The 25,858-nt window shown below is 55.0% G+C and overlaps 1 protein-coding gene across 1 annotated transcript in view; it reads left to right on the top strand.

The window, feature by feature from the left end:
- ZNRF1 (zinc and ring finger 1) overlaps positions 1-25,577 on the top strand; it is a gene marked incomplete at its 5' end in the record, with an annotated part of 63,135 nt that extends 37,558 nt beyond the window's left edge. The window contains 4 exons of the mRNA XM_065567447.1: positions 8,328-8,423; positions 20,601-20,706; positions 22,377-22,467; positions 24,329-25,577. Coding sequence (XP_065423519.1) covers positions 8,328-8,423; positions 20,601-20,706; positions 22,377-22,434 — 260 coding nt within the window. The remainder of the gene's footprint in view (positions 1-8,327; positions 8,424-20,600; positions 20,707-22,376; positions 22,468-24,328) is intronic.
- Between the last annotated feature and the right edge of the window lie 281 nt (positions 25,578-25,858).

Genomic DNA, 25,858 nt, shown 5'->3' with positions numbered 1-25,858 from the left:
GAGAGCTGAAATTCATAACTCATGGACTCATAATTCAAAATCATGGACTCAACAGAGATGGTGGTTTTATCTCGCATTACAAGGACCTGTAACCCAGTAACTCTCCTTTATCCTGCAGAGGTGTTAATAGCCACTTCATTTGCAATTGTCTCTTGCAAGGCATGTTAACTCCTTATGCTTAACAATCTGGTCCACCTTCATAGAATATCAGGGTTGGAAGGGACCTCAAGAGGTCATCTAGTCCAACCCCCTGCTCAAAGCAGAACCAATTCCCAACTAAATCATCCCAGCCAGGGCTTTGTCAAGCCGGGCCTTGAAAACCTCCAAGGAAGGAGACTCCACCACCTCCCTAGGTAACGCATTCCAGTGTTTCACCACCCTCCTAGTGAAATAGTTTTTCCTAATATCCAACCTGGACCTCCCCCACTGCAACTTGAGACCATTGCTCCTTGTTCTGTCATCCGCCACCACTGAGAACAGCCGAGCTCCATCCTCTTTGGAACCCCCCTTCAGGTAGTTGAAGACTGCTATCAAATCCCCCCTCATTCTTCTCTTCTGGAGACTAAACAATCCCAGTTCCCTCAGCCTCTCCTCATAAGTCATGTGCTCCAGACCCCTAATCATTTTTGTTGCCCTCCGTTGGACTCTTTCCAATTTTTCCACATCCTTCTGGTAGTGTGGGGCCCAAAACTGGACACAGTACTCCAGATGAGGCCTCACCAATGTCGAATAGAGGGGAATGATCACATCCCCTTCTATACAGATGTCTGCAAGAACTCAGCCTCTAGAAGCTTTGCCCCAGGGAGTCTACTGCTCACTTGTTACATGAGGACAAGCTCAAAGCCCAAACTGTGAAGTGGTAACTCACAGCATGGCGCATGGACGTGCTTGTTCTGAGCAACAGGTGTTAGGAACTTGCAAAGCCTTGCAAGCGACTGGAAGCCACTGGTTTCACTTGGTGTGGGGTTTGGTAGAGTCTCTGATGTTGGGCTGCTTGACAAGACTACAGCCTTGGGCCGATGAGACCGACTGGCTGATGGAGGAGGGAGTTACTGTCCCCATACCTCCTGCTGAGCCCCTCCAAAGCAAAAACGGCCTTTGGACTCCTGTTGTGCTAGGAACTGGACTGAAACCCACAGGCCCTGAACAACCCTTCAAAGACTCCTCCATCACTGCTGACCTAGGATGGACTGGCAGGGAAGCCTAGATGTTGAAGACTGTACGGCATCATATCAACTCTCTGAGCCAGCCAGTTCCTAGCCCTTCGGATTTGTGCTGGGGCCTACCCAGCAACGGGACCCTCGTCAGCATCTCAGGCCAGCTGCAGAGCCACTACCACTGAAGGAGAAATGGCCGAGAGGGGCTGGTATTGGACAGGCTTTCCCGTCAAAGTGGGGTGTCAGATCTCTCTCTCCTCTCCCCCCCCCCGCCCCCAGAGACTTCCTGTTTCCGTTTGCTGGGGTTAGCTCTCAATGCAGACCTTGTTCATTGCCTGCTCTCTTTCTCTGTTCCTGCTGGGACCAGTCCCATTGCTGGGAGCTCTGAGGTTAACAGGCCAGCTAACACAGTGTTTGTTTAAAGCCTGGGCCCTGGCTGGCCCTGACCTTGTGCTGACATGTTTGGAAACAAACAAGCTCTCTAAAATTGTGTTGAGTTGCTTCCTTCCTCCCCTCCCCCCTCACAGACCCATGGGGATTGTTCAGGGCTCCAGCAATCAGAACCAGATCAAGCAGGCTGAGAGCTCTGTTACATCTGGTGCTAGCAGAGACAGGCACTGTGAGAGCTAGGTGGTGTCCTTGGCAGGGCTGGATCATTTGAGCAGAGTTCACGTGCCTGTTGGCCCCCTTTGCCTGCCACCTGGGGCTTGGGTTGACCAGAGCCATTCCCTAGGGAGAGAGCTGTTAACTTTTTCATCTTAGGCGGCAACTCCTCCCAGTGCTCTCTGAGATTCCACATGCCTATGTCACACTGTGTGTCCAGGGTACATGTTAGAAACGTGTCTCTCTGTGTGCCCACTGTAAAATTCCAGTGCTGAATTGAGGCAGATTTAGGTGGCGGTTGGAACCCGGGACCCCTGTCCTGTGGCAGACTGGTTGACTTTGGGCAAGTCACTTACTCTCGCTCGCTGACAGAGATTACCTCCATGTACAGACGGGATAAAACGACCGAGGTGTCAGCAGAGGTTGGTGAAGCACTCTGGGTTTGCCCGTTGGTATCGGGGTACAAACCATGTCTTGGTGGGAAGTAAGATGGGAACAGGAATGCCAGCAAAAAAGGGACTTGGAATCCCCGGCGGCTAGGTGCTGAGAGCACGAAGTGCAGCATAGTGAAGAAAAAGACGGGTGGTTAAATCTGGAACAGGTTGGAGAGCTGCTAATGAAGCCATCCTGAAACTGAGCCTTGGCATGAACAGAAGGCTGACAAGGGGGAATTCTGACAGCAGCAGATGCCTTGGCATTCACCGGTTCCTACCAGCAAGATGACATTCTGAAGGGAGAAATAACTGCTGTTAGGAAAGGATCCAAGGCATGGCCAGTGGGGGACAAGCGAACATTCCTATTATGAATGGCAAACTGTAGGTATGTGTGAAATGCAAGCTAATCTCTGCTTTGGGGGAAAAGGTAGAGAGGACTTGGGCAGCAGTTGAATTTTAAGAAGCCAAACTGGATGGAGAAGATACTGTAGCCAGTTGGACAGGAATCCTGGCCCAAAGACCTGTCCCAGAGGGAAGATGCTGCAATTTGAAACCGCAAATAGGAAGGAAAATGGAAGAATGAGTTGTGAGGGGAAACCAGCCGTGGGGAACAGCAAATGGTTGAGCAATTTGGTCCCAGCGAGAGGAGTACTGCCCTCCAAGAGACCCAGCAGGAGAAGACCATGGGGGATGTTCAGCAACACTCGGTGTTGACCTACCACCGCTCCATTGATGTTTCAGGTGTTTTCCCATCAACTGCAGTGGGAACCTCGGGTTCTGGTTGCACTTTTCCTCGCACCTCCTGATCTATGCACACCCCATCCATAGCCCCACCAAGTCACGAGAACTCCTCGTCAACCTTCTCCTGGCTGTGGCCATCCACCATACCAGGAGGATGCTGGACGGAGAGGTGCTCTGTGACTCTGGGGCCTATTTCTGTTTCTCCCGTCTCTCATGCGTCCGGGCAGAGTTCCTCTGTACTGCGTCTGCTGGCTCCTAGACACAGAGGAGCAGTGGGCACTCTCCGGGGGTCTCTGCTCAGTGTCCTCCTCTGGCTCCCTGCTTTTGACCCTGTGACCTCACTCCTGTTCCTGCTTTTCATTAGTTGTCCCTTGACCTCATTTGAGCCCTGGGCTCCTCCCCTTAGGCCCCCCAGGAACTCAGTAGGTCCAGTGGGAACAAAGCTCAGCCAGCAGCGAGCACCGTAGGAAAGCCCTTCCCGCCCAAGCGAGAAGAGCAGCCGAACCAGGAGCTGAGCACTGAGCGGAAGCCACCAGCAAGGAAGGCAGTGCAGTAATCCTGCTGGATGACTCCAATAGAGTAACCTGGGCCAGGTGGCAGGATAAAGCATCTACTAAAGAGCCCAGAGGTCCTTCAGCGAGCTAGTTACAGTCCATGTGAGGAGGAGTGTTGCCCCTGGAGGAAGACATGGCGCACTGAAGAATCGTGTTAGGTACCTGGGAAGGGAGCTGCACTGGGGCGGATGCGGGTGATCTCTTCAGAGCTATGTGGTACCAAGTGTGAGCAAAGCCAGAAGACCAGCCCATGGGCTACTTATCTGTGGGGAGAGGAGAGGCTTGCATCCATGGAGTACTACAGTAGGGGTGAACGCACCCTCCTCATTCAGTGGGTGCACTAGACTAAACTGTTGAGGGGGCCTGGACCACTCGCAGCAGAGCACAACATCCTAATCCTGGCCTGGTGTGAAGGGGAAAGCTGGGGGGTGGAGAATGAGTCTGCCCCCCACTCACCCCACAGGTAAGTACTCTTGTCCTGTGGGACTGGGCCTGGTTCCCTGCTCTTGGCATTGCAGCCTGGCGCACAGAGCGGCAGCGCCACTCAGGTTTGGTCCAACTGCCCTTCTACCATGACAGGGCCATTTGGGTTAAATTTGAACGAGCGTCTCTATGGCTTTGTGCCAGGTTGCAACAGCCGGCATGGGGAGCTGGGGGCAGGGACAGGGACAGGAGCCACTGCTGTGGGTGAGTGGGAGGCGGGCTTGCTCCACCACCCAGCGGGAGAAGTGTGTGCTTCGTTTTGCCCCCATGGTTTCATGATTCCTGTGGGTGCAGCTGAACCCATTGTCCATGCTAAAGCCACCCCTTTAGAAGAGCTTTCCTGGGGGATACCTGTTAGGGTTCAGTCTCCTCTTAAGCAGCATTGGTCACCAACCACCTGTGTTCAGAGTGCATCTAGCTCGTGTGCCGTACGCCAGGCTGGAGCAGGGTGGGAGGGGAACTTCTGCTTAACTCTCTAGGAGTAACCCAGCTGGAGCTTCCAGCATATACATGAAGCAGAAGAGGAAGCTGCTGTGGCACTAGGCTAATCTGTGTGCACCCAAACGCAAAGAGCATGGGAATGCCAGAGTTATTAAACAATTGTTGATGCCACTTACTGGGAGAGAAATTCTCCTAGCCGGAATACCTGTGGAGATGGCTTCAGTCTGGACATGGAGAGATCAGGAAGGTGGGGGGATGGGAGGGGAGGGTGAATGGTATGTCGGAAGTATGGCCCTTGGGAGCGTGCTACAGTTTGTCACTAAAGAGGGCAGTGGTGAAATTAGTTGATCCCGTGGCCAGGAGGGACCATGGTGATCATGCAGTCTGACCACCTGCACAGCACAGGCCAGAGACCTGCCCTATCGTAATTCCTAGAGCAGATCTTCCAGAAACAACCAGTCTTGATTTTAAACATCGCCACTGATGGCGAATCCACCTCAACCCTTGGTAAATTGTTCCAGTGGCTAATTACTCTCCGGGTAAACATTTTACGCCTTAGTTCCCTTCCTTTGGGTCCGTATCCAGGAATCCAAAGTCAAGATCTCTTCCTGAGCCATGGCTAGGAAAGCCAGGAGATATTTGAGGCCATGTTGCATTCTCTGCTTGTTGGGGGTGAGCTTTGGACAGCATGCATCCAAACTGGCATAATCCACGGAGGTTCCTAAATGAAGGAGAGGGGCAGCTTTATGATCCAAAGCAAGGAGCCTTGGTCCTCGATCTGCTTCTTACCCCCAGGAAGGAATAGACTGTGGTTATGAGGGAGGTAGGGAAATGTCATCGGCGTCTCCCAAGCACCTGAGTTCTGTAGTTATGGAAGGACTCTTGGGATGTGGGGTATTGGATCCTGGGAAGTGTGTTTGAGGAATTCAGGGATCTCATGTGTGAGGTGCAGTGGGAGGAGGTCTGACACCCCACCAGCCTAGGAAAGAAGCCCAAAAGCCCAGCAGGCCAGGTTTCTGCTCCAGGAGAACCTGGCAGTGTCTCCATGAGGGGCAGCTTAGAGGTCTGAAGGCAGAAGTCTCGCTATCCTGGCAATGGGTGAGGTAAGCAGTCACACAGGGCTGTTAGTTCGAAGCTTGCAGGACAAAGGTACAGGCTGCAAGCAAGCCAAATGCACTAACGCTAGTGAAAGGGGGTCAAAGGGATGAAGAGCAGCTGTTGGAGAGCAGGAGAGGAAGGACTAGAGGGGATGTTGGCCCACTGATCACTGACGAGAGACCTGAGGAGTGTGAGGGACCTGAGGAGAGTGGGTGTGTGTAAATCTGCCTGAGGAAAATAAAGTTGAGATAATTTAGAGAGGGGGGTTACCTGTATGCATGCATCCGGCTCAGCTGGGCCAGAGGGCTTGGAGCTGGAGGAATTGACAGAATTGACAAACACATTTGTCCAAAGCAACAGATTCAGACTAACACGGCTACCCCTCTGACATTTGTCCAAGTGATGATTGCTTTGGAAAAATCATTGGAAACGGGGGTGTTTTTAGGAAAGTCCTAGAGACTATAGTACCGGCCTCTTCTGAGGGGAAGAGGGGCGGTCCATGCCCGGCCAGTCTAACTCCTGTCCCTAGTGAGCGAGTGGAATGGATAACTATGGAGAGAGAACATGATTAAATCTTCAGAACCTGGCGCAGTTCACAGCACGGACCCTACCTGCTCTCTCTGGCTCTGTCCTGGCGCATGCAGGGAGCACGCTAGATGGAATGTAATCGGCATGGACTGTAGTGAAGCCTTTGCAACTGTCGCCTGATTTTAATGTTTAATATATGGAGATATACCTATCTCCTAGAACTGGAAGGGACCCTGAAAGGTCATTGAGTCCAGCCCCCTTCCTTCACTAGCAGGACCAAGTACTGATTTTGTCCCAGATCCCTAAGTGGCCCCCTCAAGGATTGAACTTGCAACCCTGGGTTTAGCAGGTCAATGCTCAAACCACTGCGCTATTCCTCCCTGAACTATTGCTCACAAGTTCAAAGCAGCTGCTAGGAACACAGTCCCATAGGTTGACTTCTGTCTGAAGGGCTGTAAACAAGGGGTAATGATGGGTGTCTAATGGAGCACTGCAAGGGTCTGGGTTAGATCCCCTCTTAGTAAATATTTCTTCATTACTTGGAAGGAGAAAACAGCGTGTTAATGAAATTCCCAGATGGTACCAAATTGGTCTGAATTGCTAACAGAGAAATAAGACAAAGGGATCTAGAGAAATTAGAAACACGGGCAATTAGCGGCAGCTGAAATGGTAAGCTCCTGCATCTGGTGGGGAGGGCCGTGATGGAGATTCCAGGGGAAGGGCCAGGCCAGGGAGACAGCTGCAAGCAGAGAGCTGAGGGGGTAAGTGGAGAGTCGTCTGCTATGAGATGTAGCAGCAAACACAACTTTGGGTGCAGAGCACAGAGGTGTCACATCTAGGGGTGCCAGTTTTGTGGGATGTATTCCTGGAGGTTCCATCACATTACATACTCTCTTAATTCCTGGAGACTCCAGGACAGCCCTGGAGCGTTGGCAACCCTAGTGGTGCCATGGACCAGAGAGCTGTCCCTTTCCACGTGGCTCTGGGGGAACTGCCCCTGGAATGCTGGGGCAGGTTAACAGACTGCAGAATGGCTAGGGAACAGCAGCAGGGCTGACGGGGGTAGAGGGATTGGCGTAGGAGGAAAGACTGAGTGAATTGGGCCCCATCTACATAAGAAAATTTCTCCGGTTTTACTAGATTGGTTTAGAAACCAACTGGAGATTGGTGCAGCCCGCTTCCTTTGCCCGCTGACGAGGAACCACGTCCCCACAGCACGTTGTGCAGCTGTTACTGACTTCACTTATTCAGTCAGTGCCACTTGCTCGCATAGTCCAGGCCTCCTGAGTGTTGCCTGGCATGGAGGTGACCCAGACGGTGCAGGGGCTATACCCCTGCTGGCGGACATGCAAACACAGAGCTCACTTTCTGTCTCTTTGCATTGCCTTCCCCAGCACTAGCCTTGATGCTCCAATTGACCCGTGCCCCCGTGCATCTAGAAAGCCCTGTCTACCCTGAGCCCAGCCTGCACCACTCTTCATTCGAGTTCCCTCGTAACCCAGCTTACCTGTCTGTTGGTCTGAAAAAGGGCAAGAGCACCAGCTGTGCCCTAGCTGAGCAGCCATGTTATGCTGCTGGTGTCCCCCCCCCCCCCCATCCCTCCCCCCCCCCCGAGGCTTTGCGCCCGTTCGTTATGTGAGCTGGGTTAGTGTGTAAGCTCCTCAGTGTGGATCCTCTGCGTGTCCGCACGTGCTGTGTGCTAGCAGTGGCAATACAAATGCTCCAGAAGGGAGGGGAACAAACACTGTGGCTGCCAGGACTGGGGATCTGCGCTTCCAGCAGTGGCTCTTTCTGACTCAGGCCTACTGGGAGAGGTGGGAGCTCCATTACTTGTAGTGTCTAAACCTACGCTGGAGAAAGCTGTGGGCAGTGCTCACTAGGGTGGTGAGCTGGCCAATAGTTAGCGTTCTATGGTGGTCATGCTCCGGACGGGGTCTCTGCCTCTGTTCTGCCTGCGTTCACATGGCAGCACCGCCACTGCTCACAGAATACATTTGCATTTCCTGTGTCTGGCAGCTGGCAGGCGGGTTCTGGCCTGTGCGTCATGCCGGGAGCAGCGGCGGGCCGGGCACAGGGTGCTAGCAGAGTTCTAGGTACTGAGCAAGGGGTGTCTTCGCTCCTGGCAAGAGCCTTTGCGAACACCTGGGCAGTGTTGGCTGTCTGCTCGGAGCAGGCTGGTTACTGTATGCCAGGGCCCGCCGTCTGGCAGCAGCAAGCCTGCGGCCTGGCTCCATGTGTGGGGTTGGGGTGCAGGTTGTCTAATCGCGGTTCCCTCTGCTTCTTTCCAGGTTTCAAGTGCCCCATTTGCTCCAAATCTGTGGCTTCCGACGAGATGGAAATGCACTTTATCATGTGTCTGAGCAAGCCCCGCCTCTCCTACAACGGTAAGGGCTCCCTTTGTGCGCAGCAGCTGGCTCGCGAGCCTGAGGGAGGGCCAGTAAACGCCAGAGGGTTTACTAGGCTGCTCAGCCCAGGCCACGAAGAAAAGCCTCATTGTAGTGAGACGTGCTGCGTCTCTACAGGAGAGACCGCTGGCTCACCTCGCTGGTGTTGGGCTTGGAGGGGTCAGCCTGAGTTGCCTTGCTACGGGGGAGCATGTCCAGACGAACGCTCTCCTGGGTTCTGAGTTAGCCCCACCCGCTGGATACAGGAGCTGCCCCTGTCTCGGCCATGCCCTTGGCCCCATGGGCCTGACTTTCCCCCACTTTGCTTCCAGGTCTGGGACTTCCCGTCGCACTTGAGTTTTTCAGCTGGGGGTGGCCAACTGGCTGTCAATCCTGTGTGCCCAGGCCTCTTCTCTCCACCCCCCTTGGGGGTTGTAACACCCTTCCCCACATAGCCCCCATCCAGCCCCACTTGGCTCTTCCCAAAACTGCCCCAGTGGGGTGCGGGGGGAGGCAGCCAGCTGGGTCACACGTGTGGGGCTGGGGGCTGAGGATCAACCCTATTGGCTTGCACTGTGCAGAGCTTTGCCTTGCCAGGTGGGAGTGGGGTGGAGGAGTGTCGGGGGAGAAGACAAGGGCAGCCCTAGATGTGGCTGTGCTGGGAGCAGAAACCCCGAAGTGTAGTGTCTGGGGAGGGCAGGCCAAGTGCTTTTCTCCCAGAGCATTTGTAGGGTGTGGGTGCCCACGGGGCACTCTGGGGTCACTTTGTTTCTCCCAGTGACTTGACCAGTGAAGAATTGAACACTGGGGATTGGAACTGATTTGCCTAACTTGATTACCCAGCCGAGATGCTCTGTGGCTGGTGGTAGGATCTGGTGGTCCAGGTAACCCGCTTCCCACCTGCAGGAGGGCCTGGTGCCATGCCATGTGGGTGGCATGTGGGTTTGGTCTGTGCAGTGCCGATGAGGGCAGTCTGGGCCTGGCCTACTCCCAGGCTGTGAGCGCTAAGGACTTGCCCCAAGCCCCTGATTCTGTCCCACGGGCCAGAGCAATTCCTGCTTGTCTGGTATTGGGAAGGGCCCATCCCCTCAGTCCCTGAGTGGGCAGCTGTGCCACAGGAAGTGTTCATGCAGCTTAGCCTGCCCCCTGGATGGGGGCTCCCCCATCTCGTTCCATGGTCCTGTAGGTTGTACTCAAAAGATAGTTCTCCCACCCCAACCCCCCTTCTCCAGGTGCCTCATGCACGTGCTCTTGGCCTGGCAGCTCTGAGAAGCCCTGTGTGGGGACCCCTTCTCCTTCGTGCTGCTGGTCCTTCAGTCCACATGGAGCCCCTATCTCCCCGCTTGCGTCCCCTCATCCCAGCCCGTAGGGAGCGCACCGGCTGTGTCTGGGGGGGTTAGTCATGTGCTCTTGGCGTCTGCGCGAATGGCAAGCACAAGAAGACTAGTGGGCCTGGGACCAAAGGACAGCCCTGCCCCCGGATCGGGGTGGGCAGAGTGCCCTGAACGTAGATTGTATGGTCCCACCCATCCCAATGTGCAGAGGGGTTAGCAGCAGAGAGCTGCCTGCGCAGGTTCTCTAATGCAGCAGGTGAACAGGGGCAGTGAGCAGTTATGGCAGGTGGAGCGAAGTCTGGAGCATGGAGGAGCTGGGCGCGGTGTGATAAAGGGGAGAACCCTGCAGACAGGGGGTGCTGCAGACTGACACAGCGCAGCATTTGTGCTGCAGTCTCTGGGGCGATCGGCCTCCAAGCCATCTCTCTCTGGAGATTGGGCAGTGGGGGAATGATGTTAATACGTGGTCAAGGCGAGCTGAGAAGCTGATGCTTTTTCAGTGCAAAAACTGTTTCAGCTCCCAGCTCAGTCACGCAGACTTCACAGCTTCAGGCTGTTACCCTGTAGCCCCCGTATCCTCCTTTGCTCCCCTGCCGAGACCACATTCATGGGGGTGTGTTTGCCCTGTGACTTTGGAGCCCCCGGGCTGTTCTGTGCTCCCCACGCTGGGCTATGTGTTTGATGTCAGCTAGCCAGGGAGCCGCAGGGTGCTGTGCTTGGGGCTCGGCAGATGGGTCGAGGGACCGATTGAAATGTGTTTAATGTTCATGTCCCTCCGATAGTCTGATGTGCTGCTTCCTGTAGCCCATCTGTGACCCAAGGCATAGAGTAAGTCACTGGGAGCAGCTCTGCCAGGGCTCTGCCGCCTCCTGCTGTTAGTCCTCCAGCCCTCCGTTTCCTTCCAGCTGCCCCTTTGGCCTCTCACCTGGGGCGGGGGTGCTGGGTGCGGCGCTGAGTATTAGGAGCTGGTGTCAGTCCATGGGTGGGGACGGGGCGAGGCTGTGATCTGGTGGTGGTCTCCTGAGGTCGGTCGGTGCCCTGGCTGCCATGCTATCCTTTGCTACTCCCACTTCTGGATCCCACACAGCTCCTGCATTCCACTTGGCTCCCGACCTGAGACAGGAGCTCTGGTTTCAGCATGTCCCTGCCCTTCACCCTGCTGGCAGTCTGCTTAGGGCGCTGGGGTTTTGACACTGCCAGAGCAGCTGTCTGGCCCTGGCTGGGTGTCCGCTCCCTCACGCTGACCTCAGTCACTTTCTTTCTTTATCTCAACTGCTGGCGTCCTGGGCTCTGCCAACGGCCTTACTCTGTGTGCTGCCTCCATGCATGCCCAGCCCTTCCAGGTCTGCCTGCCACGCAGGCCCTGGGGCTTCCCCCTTCTTCATGGTGCCTTGAGGCCCAGCTTGTTCTGTCCAGCCAAGCAATAGGCTCTCCGGCGCGTGCCCCTTTGCAGGAGGTACGGGTACATACTCTGCTGCTTGGCTTGTGCTGCTCCCCCGCGGCCTAGTGAGCTGAGATTCAGACCTGGTTCTGTTCCAGTGTCTGCGTACCACCGTGGGCATGAGGGGGGACACTCCAAGGTGTATATATGTGCACGTCCGTTCCTGCCCTGCTCTGCCATGGTCTGCATGCCCATGCACCGGGCACTCCTCCTCGCTGTGCAGTGACAATAGCGGGGCTCCTGTCCCTTGGTGAAGCTATGCTGCTGGTGAGGGCGAGACATGTGGCTGACTCAGTAGGGCCCTGAGTCTGGCCTGGGTGGTGGACTTTGCAGGCAAGCAGGGCCCTGGCAGGTGTGAGTAGAAACAGGTGACCCAGCAGTGCAGCCTGCATGCTTCCGGAGGCTGGTGTGAGAGCACCCTCACCTGCCAGTGTAGCATTTATCCATGCGAGATCAGGGCCTGCTGCAGAGGCAGGGAGTCGGTTAACAGCAGCTCCCGCTCAGCACAGTCTCTCCCCAGCGTGGCGGGCTCCCCAGTCTGTTCTCGCGACAGCAGCAGGTAGGGATTCCGGCCCCGCCATATCCTGTGATGAGCTGGACCGACTCCATGGCAGCAGGTTTTTTGAAGGGGCTGCCTCCTGTGTGCCAGCTGGCTCAGCTGAAGTGGGCATGGTTCTAAGCCGGAGCATGGGCACAGAGAGGGGAGCCAGTGAAGAGGCCCTGGAGCAGAGCTCCCAGGTGGAGAGCTTGGGTGTGAGCAAGGGGCCGGGTGCTTTAATCACCACCGTTGTGTGTGGGGGCAGGGATAGGTAAACTTCTAGCCACCATCTGGAGCTGTCTGCACTGGCCCCTCCCACTGCTGCCAGCCCAGGAGGATAAAAATCCCATTGTTTTATCAAAATTGAACTTTTTTTAATTTAAACCTATTTCAAATTAAATTTGAAATTGACAACCTACATCAAGGCCTAAATGTGTTATATCTATTGTCATTTAAATTAAATACAATAAATAATATTAAGCGGTACGTGGTTGCTGCCAAGTTTTAAAGCAAGTCACCCCCCTGACCTGCTGGAAATCATCAGCAAAGCACCTGGAACCAGAGTTTGCTGAAGTGCTAAACCAGCTTTTGACAGCAATAGCCTCTTCTGCAAGTGCAGCAGGAATATGTTCCTCATTTCACTTCATTCGACCTAGTCAGTTCAAGGGCCAGTTCATTCAAAATGAAGAACCCAATTGGCAGTTGAAAAAGCAGGAAGGCTTGTTTTCTTCTTCCAATCCAGGAAAAAAACCTAAGTATGAGAGGATGAGTTCTGCTAGTTCTAAAATCTTGAAGGACCTGGTGACCAGAAACAATCAGTACAATTCCTTAACTACAGATTATCCTGCCTTTGTTTGTAGATCAGTCAGTTTTAAATGCAAGACATATTTTGATAAACTTTCCAATAAATCTTTCTTCTTATGTAGCCAGCATTTTTAAGGTAGCCGTAGTTAGTTGTTAATAAAACAACACCAGAACCTTAATGCTGGCTTTGTGCATTTTTAACTTTGAATTTCTATCCAGATCACAAATTTAAAAATTAATCTAGTGAATAAGAAACACATCATCCAGCATTTTCTAACACAAGAAATGTAAAAATTAAGAATTGGAATAAATTTTAGGATAAGTTATGTAAGTTGCTTAAATGAATGTCATTACTCCTGGGGGAATTCTGTGCCTAAAAATTCTGTGCACAGTATTTTAAATTTCTGCAAAATTCTGCGTATTTTGTCAAAATTGCACAATATAATCTCACTAGTTTCAATTATTTTTGGTCATTTATTTCAAAATCCCTGTCAGCAAGTATGTCTATAACAATACAGACAACAAAAAACATTCGGGAAATGTTTTTTTGACAAATAGATTCCGTACTAGGCATACTAATACAGAACTCTGATTAACAATTAATTTAAACTACAATACCGAACTGTATTTCCTGCACCCCTCAGAAGCAGTGCAAAGGCTTGGGGGTGTCGGGGTAATGGAGGAGCTGAGGGAGAGGGAAGGAGCCTGGTTGTGAACTTGGAGCTTTGTTGTGTATGGGTGGGAAAAGTATGGAACAGGTTTTTTGAGGGGGGGACAGGGAGGGATTGTTAGGGAGCTTCCCTCATGTAGACCCTGGCTGACCCCTAGCCTCACTCTTTCAGTCAGGCACATCTGCCCCTGTCCCTATGTGGCTCTGTACCCTTTCCCCTGTCCCCATATGTCTCTGTGCCCCCACCCAGCCACTCCCCTTTTTCCTATGTAGCTCTGCACCCCGCCCCATCACCATATGGCCCTGCACCTCCCTCTCTCTTGTGGCCCTGTGCCTCCACTCCCATTCAGCCCACTAGCAGCTGGTTGAATCCCCCAGCAGCCCCACACTGTCTCCCCATAGCTCATGTCTCCTGACCTGGTGTGACAGGCTCTGTGAAGAAGGCAGGCTCTTTCTCTTCCCTAGCTGGCTGGGAGCTGCTGCTGTGTTCTCTCGCTACAGCGCCGTCTGGTGGGCAAAAGGCAGAACTGCAGCAACATTTTGACAACCTTTTTTCTGCACAAAAAAATAAAAATATGAAAGGCTCATTAATTATGCATGCATGCAATCGTACAGAATTCCCTCACGAGTAGTTAAATGTGTACAGAGCTAGTGCTACCCTCTGGGTTAGCAAAAAGGAACCTCAAAATCAGTGTAAAGCGCATATCTGGCTGCAGATCCATGTTTCAGTGGTCACCAGTGAATGAGACTCAACCTTTCCTTAGAAAAATAATTTAAAAGTACAAATTTAAAACATAATTAAAATTAATTATTTAAGCCCAGGTTTCCCGCTTGCTGCTTTAAATCATGTTTAAAATTTGTGATTTTAATTGCTTTGATTTAAATCTCTCCACCCTGCTGACAGCCATGGTGGGGGACTCAAGGCAAAATAATGTAGTGCAGAGATTGCTGGAGTGCACAGAATGGTGTCGAATGAGCTGCCTGGAAACCAAGGTGGTAAGGGGACTGGGGGAATGGATCTGGCCATACTCCCTGTGCCCGAGTAATTTGCCTGCTTCTCAGCTATGATCTTTCCGCTCCTGTAGCTTGTTGGTGTGGTGTAGCCCACATACAGTTAATGTGTAATTGAACTCCTCTCCTTGGCGGGGTTGCTCACTGCAGCACCGTTGGGTTTGTTCAGCTGCCACCGTAACTGTGCTGAAGCAGTTTACAGCGTGGTGGGTGCTGGAGGAGTGGCTGCAGCCCTGGGCTGGGATTTCGGGGGCTCTCACAAGTGTCAATCCTGTTCTGTACTCGCAAGGAGACCTCCAGGAGGGAAGTGGCGTTGGTGAACAAGCAGGGAGCGGGAGTTGAGTGACCCAGGGCCAGAGCATGTTTTTAGGGGCTCGGCGCTGCAGGAGGTACCGCCTTTCCAATCGGCATTGCCCAGTTACCTTGGCCACACTCCAGCTGGAAACCCTCTGCAGTTTCAGTTAAATTTGGTAGTCCTCACTTCCTGTCCAGGAATGAACTGATATGGCTGTGCACTGCTAGCCTGTGCTCCACCCCAGAGGCGGACGCAGTGCCATGCTGGGTGAGGTGGTGTGGCACGCTAGGAGTTGGAGGGCATTCTATGGGCACTGTTTCCCAGAGGAGCCATTGCAATCAACTTGCCTATTTACCTGGGCATCGATATTCTAACTCAGGGGTCGGCAACCTTTCAGAAGTGGTGTGCCAAGCCCTCATTTATTCATTCTAATTTAAGGTTTCATGTGCCAGTAATACATTTTAACGTTTTTAGAAGGCCTCTTGCTATATGTCTATAATATATAACTAAACTATTGTTGTATGTAAAGTAAATAAGGTTTTTAAAATGTTTAAGAAGTTTCATTTAAAATTAAACTAAAATGCAGAGCCCCCCAGACTGGTGGCCAGGACCTGGGCAGTGTGAGTGCCACTGAAAATCAGCCTGCGTGCCACCTTCGGCACGCGTGCCATAGGTTGCCTACCCCTGTTCTAACTCTTCAGCGAGGTCCTCTTCCACTTGGATGTGCCCGTGTATCCCCGCCCCTACAGGGCACAGTGGCCACCAGACAACCTGCTTGGGTATGGGAAACCTTCCTCTGGGCACACCGCACAGCTGTGAAATCCTAGCAGAAACTGGCCCCAGCTGCAACCAGACCTGGAGCGAGCAGCCCCTTGCATAAAGCTCACAGGGCAGCCAGCGTGTGGAGGGGCCCAGCTGCACTCCACGCTTCCCAAGTCTCATTCAGGAATTTCGCAGAAGCCTGCAGTGCCTGGCAGAATGTGCCCAGGTCTTGGGCTGGGCGGAGCCTCGTCCAGCCTGTTAACAGCTGTGAGCGCACTCGGCTGGCTGAGCAGGAGTGGGGTGACTGGCAGCAGAGCCTCTGCGCCAGAACACACCCATTTCCACCTGGGACGAGGCTGCAGCCAGCCCCCACTCTACCATGGAAGCAAACTAACCAGGCTGTGTCCCTGCTGCCCAGAGACCCCGAAACATGCTTCTATGGGTCCTAGCAGAGGGTGGGTAGGGCCCCTCCAGACTGGACTCAGCATGGCTCCTAAAGCCCTGGAGGCCAAGTGTGGTTGTTGGCTTGCACCCGTGCTGCAGTACAGGTAGGCCTGGTGCTTTCCAGGCCCTGTCCCCAGGACCCACACCTGCTAGACATGGGTAAGGGGGGCTGGCCAGGAGAGCAGGGCCTGCCTTTAATGACCCTTGGCCAACCCTCCCTTTCTGTGGTGCTTACACTGAGCTGTCTCCCTGTGGTTTGGTCTCGCACAGCTCCCTGCCCCACCGTTCAGAGCCTGACTGGGACCTGGCTCTGCAGCCGAGCAGGGAAATGGTCTTGGAATTTATAACTATTCCTGTTAAATCAGAGGCCCCCAGAGCCCAGCGCAGGGACCCCACTAGGGACTTGCCAGCATCCCGAGTCTCTCGCATAAACTGCTGGCTTCCACGACTGGCACTGCTGCTGTGCGAACGAGGAGGTAAACCCCTCCACCCCAGGAACGCCAGGGATTTGCCAACTGGCACCAGCCCAACTGCTAAGGGCAGGAGGTGATGCAAAGTGCGGTTACACTGGTACTTGGCACACAACACTGAGTTAAACGCAGGGGTTTTTTGCTTCGCTCCCCCCGCAAGGTGGGCAGCCTGGGGCCCCAGCTCTGGGCATTGGGCCTGTGCATCTGTTTCATTTTCAGGCCGGTGAACCCTGTCCGTTTGACTGCCCTGCGGCTGTAGACCTGAGCACAGAGGCCAGGTGGAGTCCGGGGCAATGGTGCCAGCCCATGCTCTGGTACAGCGGGAGCAGGGCCCCATTGTACCTGGACTCTGTCCCGCCTATTCCTGAGCTGAGGGGCAGCAAGAACAGCCTGCCCAGGGAAATGGGGGGTTGGCACAGCTGGGTGAGCTATGGAGGCTTGCTTGTCTGTGGTCTGTACTTGGGGTATGGCTGGGGGCAGCCGCGGCTCCGCACCTGCCCAGCTGTAGCCAGCGCCCGGGAGGGGTTGCTTGGAGGAGAAGGGAGCGGCTGTGCAGGTTATATCGCAGTGAAAGCGGGAAGGGGTGGATGCAGGTTCTGGCATGGCTGTCCAGGCTGGGCACGCTGGCAGAGCCATGGAAGGCAATAGGAAGTTACTAGGCCTGCTAGCCATGGCGGGCTGGCCTGGGAGCTGTGGGAGGTTCGGGGGTGAGCTGTCACTGGGGCAGGAGGGAGCTGAACAGTGTGTGGGGTGGGGAACCAGCCAGCCGACGGTCACTGAACAAACAGTGCAGAGGTCAGTGTGATCTCCTCTGGGGTCACTCCCATGGTACCAGTGGCCTGGCTTGGCAGTGGCTCTGGCCTGTGAGCTGTTACTGGCAGGCTGGGGGGGGGATTCATGAGCAGGGCCCAGGCCAGGGGCTACCCTGCTGTTGTGGTGACCCCCCGTGGATCGAGATGGGCTCCTGGCAGTAGAGTGTGAGGAGAGGAGCTGGGCAGTGGGTGCCAGGGCCAGGGTGCGCTCGAGAGGAGCAGGGTTGGGGGTTAGACGTGAGGGCCAGAGGTGACAGGAGGCTTGCACCCGGGGCTGAGAACCAGGGTGTCCTGAGTTCTAATCCTGGCTCAGGCATGGGCAGTATAACTTTGGGCACCTCGCCAGGGTCCATGGGCACTGCAGCAGGAGCCACGCTGGCAAGGGCATCACAGCTCTGTGGTGGCTCAGCTCCTCAGGCAGGGCCAGGGCCCTGATCTGCATCCAAGGCCTCTGCACAGCCCAGGTCAGAGCCCTGCATGGCAGAATGGCATGGGGCTGGCACTCTCTGTGCTGGGGGCTGGCACTCGCCCATCAGCCGGGATTGGGAAGCTTGGCCCTGGTGCCAGCTGCCCAGTGCTCTGAGTAGAGCAGTCGCTGTGCAGGCACTGGGAGTGTTCCTAATCTTAGAGGGGTAGCAGTGCCAGGGATCTCCGGGGCAGCAGCGCGGCCAGGTGCGTCTCAGGGCAGCTGGCAGGTACGAGCATGGGGCTGCTTTGGTGCCAGCCCTGCGTTCTCGTTGCTGGTGCAGCCTCCCAGCTCTGGGGGAGAGATCCTGCATTGGGAAATAGGAGCAGCCTTGCCCCCTCTCGGTGATCGAGTGGGCCACAGCTGGGCAGGCTGTGCTCTGGTTAGCCCCCTGCTAGGACTGGGGTGAAATGCCAGGCGAGCACGAGGCTGTAGTCAGGCGCCACCTTCCCCTCCGCACCCTCCCGCCAGTGCCGTGCAATCTGGTCCAGCTATCTGTGTCAGGACTGTGCTGGCACCGCACCTTCCCTGTCACGTGGGGGAGTCTGGCACGCTGTGAGCCGGGGCTGGGTCCCTGGGAGCTGGAAATCAGGTCAGGGGGAGGAGACTGTCTCTGCATCGCAGGCTGGGTCCCCCTCCTCCCAGTGTGACGGATTAGAGAGCGCGCTTTCATTGTTGCTGGCAGCTCCCCGCTCTGGCACATCACCCTTCCCTCCCCCCCCCCCCCGAGCAGCCCCCTCCCCTCATGGGGCTCTGGGAATCAACCAAGCAAGCATGTCCCCTGCCTGTGTCTGCCAGACCTTTTTCTAGCAGCCAGCGCTTCTGCTTCTATTCCCGGCAGTGTTGCTCTCAGAGAGCCGGGGCTGGAGCAGCGGTGTTCGTCTGCCCTGCTCTTTGCAGCACCTCTTGCTGAAGTGGCACAGCTCTGAGCTCCCTCCCCAGCCCAGCCAGCATCACCCCCCTGTGCCCAAGTGGAGGTAGCATTTTCGTGTGCTTCCTGCTGGGATGGTTGGGAAGGGAGGCACTGGGAGCCCCTGCAGCCCTTGCTCCAGCACCAATCCCTGTGCTTCACCTACCCCCCCGCTGTGCAGGGGCGTGGTGTGCTGTGGGGTAGGGCTGGCTCTGGCTTCCTGAAGCCGGGGCTGGGTTGGCTCTGCAAAGCCCTAGCCCAGGCTGGCAGGTCTGTGCCCTGCACTCGTAGCTGGTGCCTTCAGTCCATGCCCGGGGGCTCCTTGTGTCAGAGCCATGGAACCCCATGGCCATGGGTCTCAGCAGTCTGTCTGTCCACACTCTGGGAGGCAGGACAGGGGGACAGCAAGGAGACTGCAGTCTCAGGAGAGGGGGCAGCTGGCTTGCTCCGAGCTTGCTAACAACTCAATCTGCATGGTCTCCGCCAACCCTGGCCACTCCCCGCAAGGACAGGTGATGCCTTTGCTGGCTCATGGAGCGCGTGAATTCAGAGGCTGGTTTTGGCCCTTGTGAAAGTGTGGCGCTGATAGCGCTGGCAAGCCTTTGCCATGCTGGGGCTCCCCACACAGCTCCGCCAGCACCCTGTTGTTCCAGACCACGCCTCCCACAAGGGAAAAACTGGCCCTTTGCATGGGACTGAGCCATGGCCCGAGTTGCCAACTAGTCTGCGATTCCTAAGCTCATCTCCTGAATGACTCGGAGACCCAGTTCTAACGGGCAGAGCCCGCACGGCAGGCCCAGCTGATGTGCAGGCCTGGAGAAAGCAGTGCAGGTTTGGAAGCGGGCAGTGTGTGGGCACTCTCTGGGGGTGCTTCTGCCTCATTCGCTGGTGTTTTCCTGGCTGTAGGGCAGGCACTGTGCCTAGCTGGCAGTCAATTCCTGCCTCATGACCAGATGGGCTGGGGAATTGAGCAGATGGTGTGCCATCGCTGGGCACCTTTTGTCTGTACCGGGGGGGCAGAGTGCAGAAATCCTGTGTTCTTCCTGCCAGGCCCTGGGAGCTGCCGGCACAGTCTCAGGGCCAACAGCTTTGCCTTCATGTGTCCAAACGCTGGGGGCCTCCTCACTCCCCAGGACTCTCCTCCCAGAACCATTTAGCACCACGTGTTCTTGCTGCTGCGCCAAGCCACTGGAGAAAGCAGCCCTTCGGGGGCAGCAGGTGCTCATTTCTCAGAGCTAGCCAGGGCCCTGCAATGTCAATAGACCCGCTTCCCTGCCTGGCGTGTGTCCAGGTGACACAAGGCAAGGCTCCCTGCCCGCTGCTGGATTTGCTTCAGAGACCAGGTGCAGCCTGGATCAGCCGCTGGCCTGCCAAATAGAAGGGCCCTTGGGCAGCAGGGCAGGCAGTTGGGGGTGAAGGAGCGGCTGGTGACCTCGATTTCCTGCTGGGCCCAGCTCTGGCATGGCTGCTAAAGCTTGCTGAGGAGCCTTCGTGTTGTGGGTGGCTGTGTCTAATGCACAGTGCGGGTAGGAAGGATGGGCTGGGAGCTGGGGAGTCTGTTTATCTACCTTTGTCCTGTGTGGCCTTGGCCAGGGCACTCTGTGCCTCAGTTTCCCCTCTGGTGACCCAGGGACAATGGTTTGTTGGCTCGCAAGGGTGCTTTGAGGTTTTCTTTGTATCTGCACAGGGCAGTAAAAAGACAGTTACTCAGTAAGCACCTCTAGGGGTGCAGGACTCCCCTGGTGCCCCCAATGATCGGGACCATGTAGCATTCTGTGGGGACATGGATCGCCACCTGTCTGTGCAAGGGGCCCAGGAGCTGCTTGGCCAGTCCAGAGGGGAATAGGACGGGTTGTGGGGAAAGGGAGAGGCTCCTGGCCCTGCAGCCAGCCTGGCCATCGGGCCAGCTCTAGTTTGGGGGGCCCAGTCACTTTACTGGGAGGGAGCTGTTCACATCCATCCTGCATGGAGATATGACCGATGCGAGCTGTGTGCATCCTGCATCTGTTTCCCCACCCACCCCATGCAGCAGCCTTCGCGGGGCCATAGCTCCCGGAGCCCCCCATGCCTGTAGTGATCAGCATGGGGGGTGAGCAGGCAGAGTTGCAGGGTGGCGCGGGGGCCTGGTGCACAGCCCACAGGAGCTGCTCGCTGGGGATGGAAGTTGCCCGGCATGCTGTCTGCCTCCCTCCTAATTTCTCCTCTTTCGGCCCCTTTTAGATGACGTGCTGACTAAAGACGCGGGCGAGTGCGTGATCTGCCTGGAGGAACTTCTACAGGGGGACACGATAGCCAGGCTGCCCTGCCTGTGCATTTATCACAAAAGGTACCGGGCCGGGCATGTGTCGCTTCCTGGGGAGCTGAAGGAAGGGACAGGGCTGGCTCAGCCTTCTTCTGCAGAACGGCTGCTATTGGGCAAGCCCTGGGCATACCCTCCCACTTGCCCAGGGCATGTGCCCGCAGCCCCCCTTTCCCCTCTGCCTCATCTCAAACAGAGCTCTGTTCCCAGCACTGCCACTGACTAACTGGGTGGCCTCAGGTCCTTCCCCTACCTGTGCTACTGTTGCCCTTGCTGCCAGTGATGATGATCCCCGCGCCACGTGTTCATTGCCAGGCTTCGATGGCTGCAAAGTGCTGGGGAGCTCTGGCTTCACCCCCGGGAGCTGGGCAGAGTCCGACGCTGGCTGTGGGGAGTGGCTGCTGCCCCGCGCTGTTGGGGAAGGGACCTGGGGGAAATGGATAGGACAGATGAGTGGGGTCTGTTGCATTCCCAGCAGGAATCAATTTCCCTTCCCATACCCCTTTGCTCAATGCTGAGCTCTTGGCTACCAAGCAAATGTTCCCGCACACATCTGCGGAGTGCCCAGTGGTGCCCTGTTTGCTCCTGGGTGTAGCAGTGCAGTCAAAGCCTCTCAAAGGGCTTCCTGGTTCGCCGGCTAATGCTAGAGGTATCCTAGGGGATTAGACCACAAGAGCTCAGCCCCTCAGCTGGACATCCTTCCAGTGGCACGGTGGCCCCTAGCACGGTGCTGGGCTATTGGCTGAGCCCTGGGCTAGAAGGGAGCATACCCCCACAAGTGACAGAACCCTTGGTTTTCTCATAAAGCCCCCAGTCCAGGCAGGCCCTGACCCTGCTCAGCTCGTGACCTCTGCTGGCATCGCAGCACCAGGCAGTGTGCTTGGAAGAGAGCCCTCCAATGTCTGGCATTTCCCCAGAGTGGAAGAGGACAGGCCACTAATGCAGGGGAGGCTGTGAGCCAGGCCTGGGGGCACCTGTCCTGAGCCTGCTCCAAGGACCCACCTTCATGGCAATGGTGGGTGCTGTGCCGAGGCCAAGCCGCACATGTGGTGTATACATAGCTCACCGTCTGTCCCCACAACGCTGAGACAAAGCAGCAGTGCGAACGAATCCGCCAGCAGTGAGTGAAAGGCTGTGGAACATGCTGTCTAGCTGAGCCCCATCGCTGGGTTATCTGAGCAACTCCCAGTCTTCAGTAGATCTATCCTCCTGGGGGGCAGGGCAGGCCCCCATTGGGCAGAAAGGGAAACTGAGACACAGAGTGACTGGGGGACTTGTCCAGACACCCAGGGAGTCTGTGGAAGAGCAGGGAATTGAACCTGCTCTACCGAGTGCCTGGCTAGTGCCCTGACCACAGCCCCACTCTTCCTCTCCTAACACTGGCTACCCTGGGTGCTGAACCAGGACTCCTGGTATGGCCAGAGCGAGCCATCCCCTGGGCCACCTCACAAACCTATAGCAGAGTTTCCTGTACCCCAGCTTTCTACCTCAGGCGCAATGATGCAGGGTGCCCCTCCCACCTGCTCAGCAAGTCCTTCCCTCCTGGCACTCAGCTGACAGCGCTGGGGTGAGAATTCTGGGCATTTCATCTAGAGAAGCTGCCTTATGAAGCAGTTTGAGCTGAAGGAGGCACCTGGTAGAGCGAGCTCACTGCCTGCTCCGTGGGTACAAAATGACTGTCGTCTCTCTCTCCCCAGCTGTATAGATTCGTGGTTTGAAGTGAACAGATCTTGCCCAGAGCATCCTTCTGATTGACCTCCTGGGCATGCCTGCTGACTTCTCTCTAAGGTGAGGCTCTTTCTAACGTAGGATACCCCACCCTGCCTCTGGGTGTGGAGCCAAAGGGATTTGTAGCCTCTGGATTTCTGCTCTGTTGTGCAGCTCTGTGATGGATAAAGAAGGCTTTGGAGTGATGTATGTCCTGTAGGTTTCTTTTACCTTAATAGTGTCAAGTCTGGATGTTGGAGGATCTCTAGGAGGTCTTGGAGGTGGTTAGTAGAAACTCATACACCTTCACTAAAGAAGCAGGAGTGGATGAATTTTTTTAAATTACCTTTCTTCCAAGTGTGTGTGTGTGTGTGTGTGTGTGTGTGTTTCATTGGAATTGAATAGTAAACCAACCCCAAAGCAAGTATTCACTTGTCTCAGGATCTCCCCTCCCTGGGGCCAGATGAGAGCAGTGTTAAATTTCCAGGGTGGGAGGCTGATCTCTGATTGAGCTGTAAGGAAAATGCTTTGTTTTGCAGTGAGTGTCAGAGCGCTGAGCCGGTGTGATTTGAAATAACCTGGGCTTAGTATGAAAAGCAAATTGGGGGTCATTTGTTTTTATCAACATTCAAAAGCAAAGTGTCATCGTTTTAAGTGCAGTTCTGCTGCTCAAAATGACACTTAAAAATAGCTGCCTCTTCTTTATCTCCCTGGGGGCATCTGTCAGAGCTGCTGACTCCTGTGGCTAAGAGACAGGTCTGCTGGCTCTGTGGGGCCAGCCTCCCCCGGGGGAGGGAATGGGGGCTGTTCCTTCCTGTGCATCAGCACCAGAATTGAGCCCTATGTTTTAATCAGCTGCACCTGTGCAGAGCCCACTGCAGGTGCATGCGCAGGGGTCCCAGGTCGCAGCACGTGGCCTGCGGAGCCTGCCTGCCTTCCCGGTGATGATGTCCAAGAGGGGAAGGGGCTGGCAGGGAGAAAGTTGTTCCTTCGGCTTGTCCAGTGAGCCACTTTGCTAGGGAATGGCTGAGTGAGGACAGCCGGAGCTCCCCGCCCCCGTACCAGGGCTCGCACTTGAACCATCTCCTGTGTCACTTGGGATCCGACCAGCGCTGCCAGCAGGCAGGGCAGGGTCCACCTGGCTTCACGCTGGCCAGGCTGGGAGAAGGGCAAAGGGCCGACCCTTGAAATTGGGCGACTGTAAATGGGGCCGGACATGTTCATCGGGAGGTTCCAAAGCTCTGACTAATGCAAGTGAGAGAACGTCCGTCCTGGCTGAGCTGATCCAAGACAGCTAAGAAATCAGGACTCTGTTTCCCTAGGCAGATTGGAGAATCCCAACTTGTGTTTCAGGGCTTGTCCACACAGCCCAGCAGCAGGGACTACAGGGGCGAATTGCAGCTCACGCTGAAGTGTTGCACTGTAACCGCTCCATGGTGACTCCACTAGAGTGAACTAAACGGCACCAAGATCACGTTCACTAGCCCTGTTTGAAACAGGGCTAGCTTAGCACCAGTTGGGTACCTTTTACTTCACTTGAGCAGGGTCTACACAGGGCAGTTACACTTCGGGGCTGGCTGCCACGATGCGCACTGAGGGGCCATGTAGACATAGCCTGAAGTCTGACGTTGTCCCTTAATGTCTCCTTGTCCTCCAGGGATCGGAACGCTCAGCGAGTACGAGTTTAACCCTTTCCTGGTCACTGCGCGGCTCCCTGCTTGTGGGGAGTGTGTCCCTTCTGCAGCATGGGGCGGTGGAAGCTAGACATGCACACGCTGTGTGGATGTTGCAATGCACTGGGGGCGGCGGGTCGGTCTGAAGGCCCGTCTGCATGCATTCTGGGCATGCAGCCATGGGGTGCTGTCAGTGCATTCCCCCACGGAGCTGGCCTGGCCAGGTGAGACAGGTGTGGTGACATTGGGTTGTCTCTCTCTCTCTACAGGGCACCTTGCTGTACCTGCCATTCATCCTCTCCCCTTCCCACCCGCCCCAGCCGGAGTTTCGGGCTGACCTTTCAACTCCTCAAAAACCAGAAACTTGAATCCACTTGGATGCTGCCAATTTTTTTTTATTTTTTTTTTTATTTAAAGGAAAAATCAATACAGGTGAGCCTGTCCCTGCAAGCAGAGCTGCCTTCTCCCCGTACTTTCACCTCCACAGCCACTGACATGGGGGGAGAAGAACCTGCTAAGCAAGGGAGAGGAAGCGGGAGCAGTGAATTGTGACCCTGAAATGAAATTCCATCATGATGTTTGGCTTAAGGGCCTTTTCTTCCAGCCGTGAAAGGAAAGCTGACCCGGGACGGAGCTGTCATGGGCCGACTGGCCAAATGGAACACGTCTTGTTTATTCCTATTGAAACCCAGATGAATTCCTGTATCCCTAGCGAGCGCCTCCGCACTGGGCCGGGCCTGGCACTGCAAGCCCTGCTCACTTTTGCACTGACTAAGGATTTCTTTTCCCTTTGAGGACACCAAACGGTAATCAGCCGAACATGACAGGAGACGAACGGCCCCCAGCAACGGGGGCAGCTTCTGTTCACCTGCAGGAGGTGTTGTAGGTCTGTCTTTAAAGTGTTTACAAAAAAAACAAAACAGTTCAGTGTCGACTGGTGTGTTTGCCTGGTGATGTTTATGGACTGACCACTCTTGAACTGGGCTATTACCACTCAGTGACTGAAATAGCCAGATGCCACCCAAAAAGCTTTCATCCCCTCACCCGCCGCCTCCTACTCAGCCTCATGATACCTAGTGGCCAAAAAAAGGATTCCTTATTTCTTTTGAGGGGGTGTGTGTGTGTGTGTGTGTGTGTGTGTGTGTGTGTGATTACAGTTAAAGGTTCTAAGTCACAAGCATCCTGCAGAGGATCCTTTTTATTAGACCCATGTGGATTTTTTTTTCTTCCAGACAGAAAAAGGAAAGACGTGGAATTTTATTCAAGCAAACCCCTTTTCCCCCCATCCCCCTCCACCCCCTGCTGTTGAGGAGAGCAGCACATGGGAGGAGCATTTTAGCCAAGTTCCCCAGCGGTGGGCTTGGGCCATGCCGGAAAGGTTTCTGTATTTATATATTTAAAAAAAATTTTTTTTTTTAAATTTAACAAAAAAAAAAATTGTTCAGAGCTTGGGAGGGAGGGGAGCTTTCTTCATTAGTCCAGGTGTTTTGATATGGTATTAAAATACTGTTCAATAACCTCCTCGCTGCTTTATTTCAATGGTATTAGTGAAGCAGTGTGGCATGGGAACCAGATGCTGCCAGGTGCATGGGGCTGGAGTGGCAGGATGCCTTTCAGTTGCTGCAGCTTACATGTGGGAGTTGCTGGGTATGGGGTGGAGCATCCTTGTTTGGGGCATTGGATTGGACAGTGCTGGTGAGGGGGTGGGGCTAAGGACACTAGATTTCCCCCCACACCCACTGCTCATAGCCAAAGGCCAGAACATGCCATGACCTGCACACTGCAGGCCACAGAACCTC

Source organism: Chrysemys picta, chromosome 14 (assembly GCF_011386835.1).
Source record: "Chrysemys picta bellii isolate R12L10 chromosome 14, ASM1138683v2, whole genome shotgun sequence".
NCBI lineage: Eukaryota > Metazoa > Chordata > Testudines > Emydidae > Chrysemys > Chrysemys picta.
Note: the sequence above shows the minus strand (reverse complement) of the source record. Positions and strands in the feature narration are given on the sequence as shown.